Consider the following 13,236-nt stretch of genomic DNA (forward strand, 5'->3'; position numbering starts at 1 on the left):
CGGCATTAAAAATTTCAGACGCCCTCCTGTGTGCGTCGTTCGGTTTTTTTTTCCGTACCCAATAACAGTAAATATCGGTTGTCTCGTTTTTTGTTTTTTCACCATGACAAACTATGCTTCGGTTTCAAATAATTGTTTTATTACCTCCATTGTTACACGCTATATTCGGTAATTCGTTACAAAATTTCAATAGATTCTCCGATCACAATAATACAACCTCTCTCTATGTTACACATCCTCAAGCTTTGCAAGCTTGCTAATTTAATCACAAATACTCGGATCAGAGTATCGATAGTTATCGATCACCTTTTGTTTCTTTGTTTTTTTCTCTCGAAGGAAAACCAAAGCACCACCGCTTTATAAAATGAACGTCCGCGAAAAGGATGAAACGGAAGCGCGTGTCTTCCGCTGGTGGAATCGATCAGGTGGAAATCGCGGCACGGGACACCGCGTGTGTGTGTGTATGTGTGCCGTTTCGTAGCGACAAGTGTTCCCCCCCATCGGGTGGGGCCTGAGAACGCATCAAGAAACCGAACGTAACGCTTCCTCGTGTGTCGCGCGCGGTTCGCGAACGTGTGGCTCGCGGAATACAAAAACGTGGGTTGCGGCGCGTGAAAAACGCGAGCGAAACAGAGTGTCAACGTGGCAAGCAAAACTCGCTCTCTTTCTATACAATATTAAATAAAAAATAAATAATCACCGACCACCAGTGTTTAAGTGGGGCAAGTTGAACAACGAGAGTTATAATTAAGAAACTGTACAGAATATTACAAAGGAAACGGTACAAACGTTGGTCGAGTGACAACGGGAAGATAACCGCGAAACACGGAGAAAGCTTCGACATGCGAATCGACCAACGTTTATATGATTCGTCCGTTAAAAAACGCATCTATTCGTATAGATCTAATAATAACAGAATATACAGACTCCGAGTGGAACCAAGCGAGAGAGACGCGTTTCGAAAAGAGACTTGTGTATATTCACCGATAAGATTACGCTCTGAAAAATCTGAAAAGTATCTCTCTCTCTCTCTCCGTGTTTTTCTCGCGGAGATATTCCTTTCTCCGGAGGTTCGCTCGAACGCGTTCGGTTCGCTTGGTTCCACGCCTGGGAAATAAACAGCCAACAATATAAATTCTTTTCGAGTCCAGAAGCTTGAAAATAATTCCGCTCGATCGACAGGGATTGCCGTTTTCCCATCCGCCGCCGTTGGATATCTTTCGTTCGAGATCGTTAGCTGCTGAAAATAGAGACTAAAGCACCGAACATCCGCGACTTACACGCGTCGCTTCTTATCTTCGAACGACGGACCGCTGTTCGAAACTGCGGCCCGTTGCTCCCACAAATGGACTAGAAACTTTCCTTCTACTCTTGTTCTTTCGTCTCGTTTTTTTAGTCGCGTTTAAAACTCAACTACTAAAAGAGGATTTCTAAAAACGTGTTATATGTAAACTTCATACATACACCGTATTATCATCGTCGCTCGACATTTTCCTATTATATTTCACGCAATATAATACACGTCTCGTGGAGAATGTACAGAATGGACCACGGTAAAGGTAACGAAAAAAAGGGGGAAAGAGAGACGAGCGACTTAGTCGTTCGCCGATTACGCCGATTCACGATTCGTATCGGCGCGTTGTCCCTTTTATCTGATCGCGTGAAAAAGTGAGAGAAAGAGGGCTGCCCTGTTCGCTTTGACGCGATCAGGACAGGCTTTCGCGTTAGCGTTTACGACGGAAATGCAATTCTTCGACAGAATTTCCCGGTGATTTTCTTTGATCGTATCAGTTAACATCCGAGCGGCAGAAAGATTCCCGGGAGTCCGTGTGTATGCTTTTACCCGAGCGTCGATACGGGTCGATGAATCCTTTTTCGTTAGCATACCGGTATTTATACATTTACCGTCCCGCACACACAGACTTGTTCACGCGTTAATCTATTTGCCGTAGAAATTAGATCGCTCGAAAAAATTCCCTCGAAAAAAATTCCCTCTTAATCCTTGTTTATTCATTTTTTTTCTCGTCTCTCTCGAAAGATATCCAAAACGACGACAACGCGCGCAAAAATACAGTCGTAACAAGTTATAGTGGTGCAGAGATCGCGAAATGGGAGGATCGATCATTGAATGAGGACACCGTGTGCGGATGATCGAAACTCCTCTCGATGGAACGGTTCATTAAGGGGGAAAATATATTTGGCAATCTCTTTCTATAGACCCGTCTTCTTTCAAACGACCTCTCCCATAGTATCATTCAGTTCACGGCCCCTCCGAGCCATCAAAAATATTTCTCTTTCCCACGTCGTTTCGCATCGATCGCGGCTCACGTCTGCCGCTCGCTCGATGCGCGACCGTGGAGAAACGCGGATCGTCTCTATCCGACGTCTGAAAAATTGCACAACTGATCGCAACTGGGACAGAGAGAGAGAGAGAGAGAGTAGCCCGGGTCAGGAAACGCGGAAACGAACGCGAGAACGGAACAACACGCCGCTCTAACGTCCACCGCGTCCTCACTCAACGACCAATGAACGACAATAGTTATTTAGCCTAAGTGACGCGTCAGAGGGTACACACCGGCACGTACTTACATTATGCATCTCCTCCCCGATCCAGCGCGATCAACAAGAGGATAAAACGGCCGTCCTAGATAAACGGTATCGATCGATCGTCTCGTTTGATCGATCAGCGTGTAGTAGACGACCAGCCAGTGTTCACCTGAATGCACCACCGATGATCAACGCCAGTAGTGTAGTAAAGATCATGGTGACCGGTACCGATCTGATCGAGGAACTTCCGCCGGTTGGCCCGTCACTGCTACGGGACACTTTGCTGCGCACCAATTGTCCACGTTCGACTGCGTTGGTCTCGTCACTGTCAGGATCCACAGGTGCGCCGATATCCTCGTCTTCGCTCAGCAACATCGACAGCTTGTTTCTCAACGGTTTCTTCGAACACGGCATGTTCACCTCCTCGTACGGCTTCAGGATTCGAGGATAGTGAACCTCCAAGCTGTTCGTCCCAGGCAGAGCACCGTTGCTCGTCCAACAGAGAGGCTTGAAGGTGCCTCCTCTGGTAGCCACCTGGAAGCTCTGAAAGCTGGTACCCCAGTCGTAACTAAGAAGACGCTCCTCCAACGTCATCCCGGCCAAATTCTGCGGTTCTTGAATTTTCACTGGGCTGGAACCTCTGTAACGAGAAGAACGCGGGATACGTGAAGTCTCTCGTATGGACTCTCGGATCTATATGTGTGTATTCGTCAGAGACGAGAGCCAGCGACGAAATTTCAAGAGTCCCGTGACCCGCATCGCGAATACACGCTCGTTTGGAGGAACAAAGCTTGTTGCAAGCCTTTGTGTCTGTCTCTCCGGGGAGAGACGAACACGTTCGCGTTCTCTACGTGTGCCTCTCTTTCTTAACCGGCAAATTTTGGCGAACTGGTCCTGGTAAACTGGATTTCCTGGCGGGGAAAGTTAGAGAGAGAGACGGGACAGGTCTAGGAAATAGAATCTGATTCATCGGCGGAGATAGAATGGGGTAATTGTTCGAACGTTTACGGTAATTAGCCCGATGGCTGAGAAACGACCGGGTTATTAGTAACAGGTGGACGATATTAAAATAGAGACGTTGTTTTGCGCTCGGTCGGTCATTTGACAACGACGTCGCGCAAAGATGACAATGATCTCTGCGGGAGTTAACGAGCCAACTAGAAACCGGGGCCTGTGCCGATATTAGCCGCGGTAATAACAGTAATTTAACTACGGTATTCAATGTAGAAGAGGAGTGTGTTTAGCGAAACAGGACGCTTGTTACATTAAAGTTCGTGACACGTCGCAGGAAGCGTCTTCGTGACACACGTAACATTACGTAATGCAATGAACGATGCGTTCGTCTGGCGCAATATAACCGGCCGCTCGTTCAACTAACGACAGGTCGTGCGGTCGTGACGCACGGGCCATCGCCGTCCCTAATTGCCAATTTAAAGTAATCAGAGTAAAAGGAGCGAATGTCTGGTCAACGCTTTGTGTGTATGCGTGTGTGCACGTAGAGGCGTGTTGCGTCGCGATCATTAACGTGGTATCTATCGTGCCGTGTAAATTAATATCAAACGGTCTTTGAACTCGCCGTGGCAAAAAGTGAAACAGAAGCGACGAAACTGGTGGCCGTGATTGTTTCGCGCGATACAAATCGACCAGCCACTGTACACACGTCTCGTTTGCCTCGCGATGAAAGGGGTAAGGGAGAAAGAGAGGAGACGTACACAGGAGGGAGGAAATTCTCTCTCGTCGATACGTTTCATATAGTGATTTTTGACAAATACTCACTGCATCAATTCTTGGATCCCCAAACTCTGCAGAACCGTGTGTAACGAAGGCAGGGAGTAGCACATCGACAGATCCATGCGCGGATAATAAAGCGTGGACACCAAGCAAGTTTCTTCTCGTCTCGTCTGACCGCCCAGCGTGATTGTTTGCCGGGACTTGGACGAGTATGTGCATTCTACCACTAAATGATCACCCTGGAACACACACGTAACGCTCGCCGTTAATCTATGTACCGGAGACTATTTAAAAAATCGTCCAAGTCTACCAAATTCTCATTGATTCACGCAACAAAAATTCCCTTAATCCTTTATCTCCCATCGCGTAAATTTCTCTCGTCTTTAAACGGCTTCGATTAAACCGTAACGATAGTCTCAAGCAAACAAGTATAACACTTCAAACTCTTCCAAATCGTCCTCGAAGTCTACCAAATTCTCCTTTAAAATCCTCCGAATTGCCATTGTTCCCGTCGCATAAATCCCTCCCGTCTTCCGAACGAGTTCAATTAAACCGCAACAAAACGAAGAGATCGAAAGATCACGCGAGAGAAGGACGAACACTCACCGGATAGACCCTGACGGGCTTCTGCAGCTTCCGATACTCCTGATAGCTAGGATCGTAATTGGTGTCAGACGCAATGGGTGGCAGCTCCTCGCCGGACCTTATCTGACGCAATCGGACCTTCCTGCCCAGTTGATGAGTATGCATGATGACGGCGAATATGTTGATGCCGCTGTTGGGAATGGTCTGTCCGGTACAGTCAGAGATGCAATGACCTTCGGAGACCACTTCTGGTTGGCCTGGCGGTATGATATGCCTCCAGTTAGGGTCGATGCCGACGCTCAGAATGCCAGCGTCGTGGGTGCGCAACCGGTCCGTGTAATGCAAACGTAAACCTGAGCTGTCGCTGATGAACGCGTCCATCTGCGGGTTCGTGTAGTGCGTTTCCAGCATGTAGTAACGTGGCCCTGCACGGGGATCCAGCGCGTAACCTGCCTCCGGCGGATAATTGAAGCCCTGAAGAAACACGAAGAATTCTCTCCGTTATGCACCGAATTATACTGTCTCTTCTGATATTTCGAAAATGAAACGCGTTCAATTTACCAGCATTTATCGAGGCCTAAGTGCTTCCTGGCACAAGCTCGCGGACGTAATCGCGAAAACAATTCGTGTAGCTTTTCGCAAACGTCCCTTTTTACGTAAAATTTTGTATCGACCTCTGTCAGGTGAGAATGACGAAGAATAATCTGCTGTCTATGTCGCGATATTACGTTCGCTACCTTATGCAATCCAAATGATGGATTTGCCGAGATATTACGGAAGAAGGGTTGTTTTGTTTTTTAAATGATAAAAGTTGATTGCGCGGCAGTAGGTACGGTGGTAGTTGTTTAAAATAGAATAAGCACAGGTAGCGTAATTGTAGGTATAAATCATATTTCAGATACGATCGAGATTTGAATCAGTCACGGGGGTAATTACGCGGGGATAAATCACTGTCCACGAATGTTAATCCGACGTCATCGCTCGGGACACGAGCAAGAGAGCAAGAGAATCCCGCAAGAGCGGATACACCGGTGTAGAGAGTGTATCGCGGTAATTCTGGGTTTTGTGTAATGCATACCAATGCGTTTCTTCGCGGTCGCCGGGTAACGTGAACACCCTGTGAAGACGCGACTCCGATCGAGAGACAGCTGGTAATCTCACGTGCGACATCGCGTCACGATTTAATTTCTCGTTTCGTGTAGCACAGCATTCCCATAAGCGTAAGAACGATTAAAACAGAGAAAAAGAGAATCGTCTTGTTTCGAAGGAAGACGATTAAAGTTGACACACACGAGAGAGAGAGAGGTGTCTTTTTTTTTTAAACGGTTATACTCGCGATTATTGCGTTTCGAATCGATTCGATAAATTTTAATTAATCCCATCCACAGACTGGATACGATCGCAGATTGAACGGTGAACGAATTCAATTTTCCGGTTTATTCCGTTCAAATTTATTACAGCTCGTCCACGTCGTGGAAGTTTATTTAATTCTTCATTTACATTTAAATGTTGTCACGTAACGTACGTACCTCAGAGCCGAGACTCCAGATAGCGGCGATTGTGTTGCACTGAAAAGACGGCTGATTGGGCTGATTTGGCTGATTGCAAACACTGCCGGACGTCTTCGCCGCGGATTCCAATTCCGCCTGATCCCCGCGACACTCGTACAGAGTCATGTGATGCAGGTAAACGTGACTTCCGGGTTGTATCACCGGCTCGTACTGAAAAAGGAAAAGGGGAAAACCCCCTCGCGTTAACATCCAACCACCTGTCAAACGCGAAAGAAACGCCGCTGACTCGTAAGAACTTAATTCATCGCGTTCATCCATCGCGAACACACACACACACACACGTACAAACGACGAAGCGATGCATCGTCGATAAATCAGGGGCCTTTTAACGAATCGACATGTGCCGTTGAATTCGCGAGGTGTGAATCGTCCGTGTGGAATTTTAAGCACGTGTCGCTTATTGACGAACTTATCCTCGATGAAACGGAATTCTCGAATAGAGAAGCTGTTCTCGCGGCTTGGTTAGGAGAGATTGCAACGTAATCGCGTTACGTGGCATACTCGCGTACGATTCATTTTACAGATATTATTGATCCTGTGTTACTTATCGCGACTAATGAAACACGTCGTGTCATCTCACTTTTCTCTTTTATCTCGACATTGAAACAATCCGTCAAAATTGACGGATTTGAAATTTTAAAAAATTATCAAGATACTTTTCCTGGAGTGTCTACTGACTTTTGTCTAGATAAAAGAATACACGTTAAAATATTAAAACGAATTCCTCGTGCATGAAACATTAGTGGTATTTAATCTCTATTGTCAAAGTCTACTCTGTAACGCGAAAGAATTCACCATTGTGTGGCCATAGAATTTCGACCGCGTACCACCGTCACTAATGGAAACGAAATTCGTTTTCGCGTGAATGATCGATCTCCCTGAACGCGCCAAAGAGTAACGCACGACGGATCGTTAGGAAAGAGAGATTTAGTCTGTAGCTATCAGAACGGTGATTTGTACCGTCTCATCAGTCGTTCGGTGTAATGGAGGGGCCGCGACGTTGAGCGTAAACCGAGCGAGGAAACGATTGCTCTGATCCCCGGGAGGAACTCGCGAGGAGGATTTCCAGTTGGAAAGGCCGGGATCTCTGGTGCTCGACTGCTCCCATGTCGACGGGAATCTGTTCGTACGCCGCCGGTTTAATCAAGTTTAGATGGGTTAGATGCGTAAGACGCGGCACGGGGGGTTTGTAAGGTAAGTAGGTTATAGCTATGGGGCAACTTACCTGCACGACGTGGTGTTTGTGATCAATGTTTGGCATCCTTAGAACGCGGCACCAAAGCAACGTGTCTTGTCCCTTGGGTAAGCGAACCTGCAAAGTAATTCAAAGACGCTTGGTTAAACGAACGCAATTCTTTAAGTTCGTCTTCTGGTTTACTTAAACGATACACTTTTCTGCTACGAAGATCAACTAACAGATATTACACAACGAGGATTGTCGAATTTTTGGGAATTTTATGGGACAGTTTATACGTGAGAATTGTGGCTATAGTAATTCTAATAAAGATGGAACGAGAGAAAATTTCAGTGATTCAGAATTATTCCAAGAGTCAATTTATGCAAAAAGGTTCGTCTTCTGGTTTACTTAAACGATACACTTTTTTGCTACGAAGATCAACTAACAGATATTACACAACGAGGATTGTCGAATTTTGGGGAATTTTATGGGACAGTTTATACGTGAGAATTGTGGCTATAGTAATTCTAATAAAGATGGAACGAGAGAAAATTTCAATGATTCAGAATTATTCCAAGAGTCAATTTGTGCAAAAAAGTTGTGTGGTTCCATTCGAAAAATTTAAAAATCGTATCACAGGATGATAGATGAGAATTGTGGCTATAGCAATTCTAATACAGATGGAACGAGAGAAAATTTCAGTGATTCAGAATTATTCCAAGAGTCAATTTGTGCAAAAAAGTTGTGTGGTTCCATTTGAAAAATTTAAAAATCGTACCACAGGATGATAGATGAGAATTGTGGCTATAGCAATTCTAATACAGATGGAACGAGTGAAAATTTCAGTGATTCAGAATTATTCCAAGAGTCAGTTTATGCAAAAAAGTTGTGTAGTTCCATTTGAAAAATTTAAAAATCGTACCACAGGATGATAGATGAGAATTGTGGCTATAGCAATTCTAAAAAAGATGGAACGAGAGAAAATTTCAATGATTCAGAATTATTCCAAGAGTCAGTTTATGCAAAAAAGTTGTGTAGTTCCATTTGAAAAATTTAAAAATCGTACCACAGGATGATAGATGAGAATTGTGGCTATAGCAATTCTAAAAAAGATGGAACGAGAGAAAATTTCAATGATTCAGAATTATTCCAAGAGTCAGTTTATGCAAAAAAGTTGTGTAGTTCCATTTGAAAAATTTAAAAATCGTACCACAGGATGATAGATGAGAATTGTGGCTATAGCAATTCTAAAAAAGATGGAACGAGAGAAAATTTCAATGATTCAGAATTATTCCAAGAGTCAATTTATGCAAAAAAGTTGTGTAGTTCCATTTGAAAAATTTAAACTTCACTTTGCCTCACTAAGCTTCACTTTGAACAGAGTTATAGCCTGGCCCAGTTGCTAGTTAATGCTTTCTCAAAATTTCTCGAAAGTTAACACTGCATGTGGCTTGATCGTCGTATTCAGCTGCGCGAAACTGAATGGAACGCGGTATGGATTCGTCTATCCCCGTTAATGGAGTAACGTGGTATTTAGCGGGATACACGCTCGCCATCGACGAACTGGCAGCCTCCGAACTGTTTTTCTAATCGCAACTGTCTTCGAACAAGTCCTCCCCAACCCTAGACAATTCGCGTGACGAAGTTAATCCGGTAAACGATTTTCAGGCCGCTTCGAAACGAGAGAAACTATCGGTGTTTTTGACGATAGCGTATCAACGAGATAGTTTCGAACCATGGTCTCCCAACGGTTTCGAACTTTCCTTTAGTGAATATAAGTGTCGAACAAAGCAGACGAGAATAAATCGAAGAGAATATTCGACAGATATCCATTCGTACACACTTGGACATTTTTCTAATAAAATACGACACCTCGTCGTCTGAAGGATCAAACATCCTAAAGAAATTCCACTCGATACATGACTTCACGAAAAATTCTCCAAAAGGACGCACAAAGAAGGTCGAAGAAAATTTAATCTCCACCTTGGATGTATTATCGTAAAGAGGCGCCAACAAAGGCCTAAGCAAAGAATCTCCGCCTGTATGATCAGAGAGAGAGAGAGAGAGAGAGAGAGAGAGAGATTTAAACTATCGAAGAAAAATGGTGGATCCCAGAGCCACAGTTTATTCCGCAGAAGATCCTGCAGGATATGAAGAAAACAGAAGATTCGAAGTGGAGAAAAGTAAAGGATGGTTGGGTCTCGGTTCGCAGCCGCGGGGTGTGTACGCGATCTTGAAGAGAAAATTGCGATTCTTTTTTCACGGTGGTGATGGAGCAACAGCCGCCGGATTCTCCCACGCGGTTCTGCGAAATTATCGATGTCAAGATTACCGGGAAGGACGAGGCGCGTTTATTGTTTTGCGGTCGAATATGCTGAACAGCCGGAGGGTCGAAGCGGAGGATTTAGGCTCGACGAGAGGTGCGTTTACGACTCCCCGGGCTTCTGACGTTTTTCTTTTCCTCCAGAGTGAACTTCCTTCACGCGACCGGATCTCTCGCGAAAAAGCTGATGTTCTTCGGGCACGCAGCAGCAGAGGGAGAGATACGTACTGGTTGCCACGCGAGCACAGACCTCGCGGAATCGCTTTATCACACGAGAACCGAGCATAAAGTACCCCTGGCTCTTCCGGACGTAATCTGGCCAAGTTTATTCGAAGGAATCTCTCTCCCCCTCTCTCTCTGGAGGTGATTCTTCGAAGAAGGAATTGAAAGTTTCTCCGCTGGTGAGAAACAGGCCAGGCAGACACTCGGAGGATTCTTTTGGAATACGTGGAACCGTGCCACGTCAGCCAAAAATAGATAGATATCTTTCGCCGCGCGGATACGTCTGTCAAAGATAAATGGTACAAGGTTTCCTGATCGAGAGAAGCTTGCCCAAAAACTTGATTTCTACGTTAGAGTAAGTAGGCCATGTAATAGAATCCCTGTTACGCTATCTGTACGTATAAAAGTAAATATGTAAGTGTCATTTATATTTTATCAAGGTAAAAAGTAGATTTGCTTCTCTCAAGTTTTCGCGTGTGCCAGTTTTTTTTAATTTACCTAGGCAAGTTTGCGTTAACAAGACGTTAAAAACGTCAAAGACGCGGAGAAAGTGGGACTGCAGAGGCCTGTGAATCTGAGGCAAACGCGAGAACGATTCACGACAAGCCTCACCCTTGGCCGCTTTTTCCCCTGGCTGCGTGGTTTCTTGGAAAGAGAGGAGGAGACGATAATTATCCCCCGGGTATGCCGTGTTTCGCGTACCACGCGTTCAAACGGGTGGCTTTCTTTTGAAACGAACCGGCCCACATAAAAACGCGTTTCGTATCACCGGCGCAGACCGCTTCGTGTCTTTCGCCCTTTCCCGTTTCACAGAGCGGCGCCAACTTTTTATTTTCCGCCCGTTACGCTCCCTATAAATAACTAATAAAGCATCGCGATCCCCTTCGAAATCGGATCTGATGTCTATGACGGCGAGAGAAATTTTAGCGCGTGAAAGGAACCCGTTGAACGGCAACAGAGAGAGAGAGAGGAAAAAAAGATCGGTGGAAAGATGGTGTCTGTTAAAAGAGACGAGAGATGAAACAGAGATTCGACGGAGCTTCCGCTGATACGTTCTTCTTCGAACAACTATAACGACGCCAGACATTCTACCGAACTATGTTTACCCAGACTATGATTGATGACGAACATGTAGCGCTAAATGAACTTCATAGTTCACGGGGAACAACTGTGTTCCTCGCGAACATCAATTGCTATTTACCTCGTGAGGCGTTGCGAACGGAAGCTCAACGGTTTCGACCTAATTACATCTGAAACGTTTCCCTCTGAGGTGGGTGAGGAACGTCGTTACACTGTTTTCACCTCAATTTATTAAAGTATAAGAGTATGGTCGGCGTACAATTGGTCCAGAAAATACAATCGTTTACTTTGTTAATTGTCCCGGCGGCAGCGGGTACGTCGCGATGGTCGGTGAAGGAAAAACTGTCCGGAAGTGTAGGCGTACTGGGTTTTTATATTGTTAGGAGTAGCGATAGATAAAGATAGAAGTGGAGAAAGTGGTGGAAATGGAAAATTCGTTCGTCCTCGTGCGAACCTGGATGCCACATGTGCGCTTCTTAGGCTACTCGAGGACGAAGGCAAGTCTTAACCCGGGGAGAGACAAAAGAACGGAAACTAAAATTTGAAGGAGTTGGAAAAGGGAAAGTTCGCGTGGAAGAATAGAACGAGGTTCGGTAAGGGTTTGTTGACGACGACGTACCCGCCACACCTCTACACAGTGAAATTTAAGAGGAAAATTAATCAGCTATAGCTCAATATACGAGAGAACGATCGAATCGTTCAATCTGCCGCTGACAAGTGCAAAAACAAATGCAAAAAACGAATCGTAATGTTTACCAGAAAATTGGAGAACAGAATTTCCGGCATCGTCGGAGTAACCGTGAAATCAGCATGTGAAAAAAAGCTCGTCGCTCGACAATCCATAATGGCGTCTGCCGAAAATATATGCAGCGCGATAATGGTATGCAAACGATCTTCGAAAAAAGCTCGACTATCTGAAATTCACGCGGCAACAACAAGGACGACGACGACGAGGCGCGGAACGGCGTCCGCCCTGAGGCGAATTCGCTTGCTTCTCGTTCGCCGGCGAAGTTTCCCTTTCGATTCGAGTCGCGAGAATGGCCCGCGAAAAAAGTATCGCTGTCGGCTTGGAAAAGAGTCGCGGCTACGGGGAGTGTCGAATGAATGCAAACCCGTTCTAACAAGCTGTGAGCTCTCCTCTCTCTCTTTGTGGCCCGCAGACATTCATATTCATCGCGGCGCGATACAAAAGTTATTCGACTGGGCGGGAGGAGAACTTCCGCGTACGTAGTTAGCGAAGAACAAGTAGCATTCGCGTAAGAAAGAAGCGTAGGGCGAGAAGACGAGGTGGTTGGTCGTAAGATAAGCGGCGCTCCGGCAAGTTTAATGTCCTCGCCATCCGGCCGTCTGAAAGGGACAGAGAGAGGGAGAGTAGATTCTGTCTCTCGTCGAGACAATTAAAACCGCGACGCCTTCGCGATCATGTTACCGAAGTTTTCGAGACGCGGGTAACTCGTGTCGGCTAATCGGCCATCGTTGGAATTAAGAAGTTTGCGGGAATGAGTTACGTTACTGTGAGCGCGTTCTCTTTGCTGAGAAATTACGTTTGCAAGAAGTAGCAATCGTTTGCATTTACGAACCATCGTACAATCACGGTGAAATTTGGACATTCTTATGTTTACTTTCAGTTAGAATTCTTTTTATTATTAACCCTTTGCACTCGAAACGATCGAGCAGCAGTACGAACACACTTGTGCAGTGAAATTTTTGAAAACGAGAAGTATTAGTTTGAAAAGAAAATTTATTCACTTTTATCTCTTTTGATATAAATAAAACTTGAATGGAGTTACGGTGGATATTGTGAATAGCACCAGTAGAGGGCAAAGGGTTAATTTTTGTAATAATTTGTAAAAGATTAGGTGTAACTAAGGTGAGAAACGTAACTTGGCGAGATTAGAACTGTTCAATTTTTCGCCGCGTTTTCCTGTTAAAATCGAGCGCGAAGGAAGTGTGGAGAAGAAGGCAGGAACAATTTGAAGTTGAAAGGATATCGGAGGAAA

The 13,236-nt window shown here is 45.2% G+C and overlaps 1 protein-coding gene across 1 annotated transcript in view; it reads right to left on the minus strand.

Annotated features, from left to right (window-relative positions):
- Window positions 1-2,712: 2,712 nt before the first annotated feature.
- The window catches only part of LOC108573557 (MOXD1 homolog 2), a 90,631-nt gene continuing 80,107 nt past the window's right edge, over window positions 2,713-13,236 (minus strand). Inside the window, exons 4-8 of the mRNA XM_017936020.1 lie at window positions 7,660-7,746; window positions 6,393-6,584; window positions 4,885-5,337; window positions 4,324-4,517; window positions 2,713-3,187 (exon numbers count right to left, since the gene is read on the minus strand). Coding sequence (XP_017791509.1) covers window positions 2,713-3,187; window positions 4,324-4,517; window positions 4,885-5,337; window positions 6,393-6,584; window positions 7,660-7,746 — 1,401 coding nt within the window. The remainder of the gene's footprint in view (window positions 3,188-4,323; window positions 4,518-4,884; window positions 5,338-6,392; window positions 6,585-7,659; window positions 7,747-13,236) is intronic.

Source organism: Habropoda laboriosa, unplaced genomic scaffold (genome assembly GCF_001263275.1).
Source record: "Habropoda laboriosa isolate 0110345459 unplaced genomic scaffold, ASM126327v1 scaffold148, whole genome shotgun sequence".
Taxonomy (NCBI): Eukaryota; Metazoa; Arthropoda; class Insecta; order Hymenoptera; family Apidae; genus Habropoda; species Habropoda laboriosa.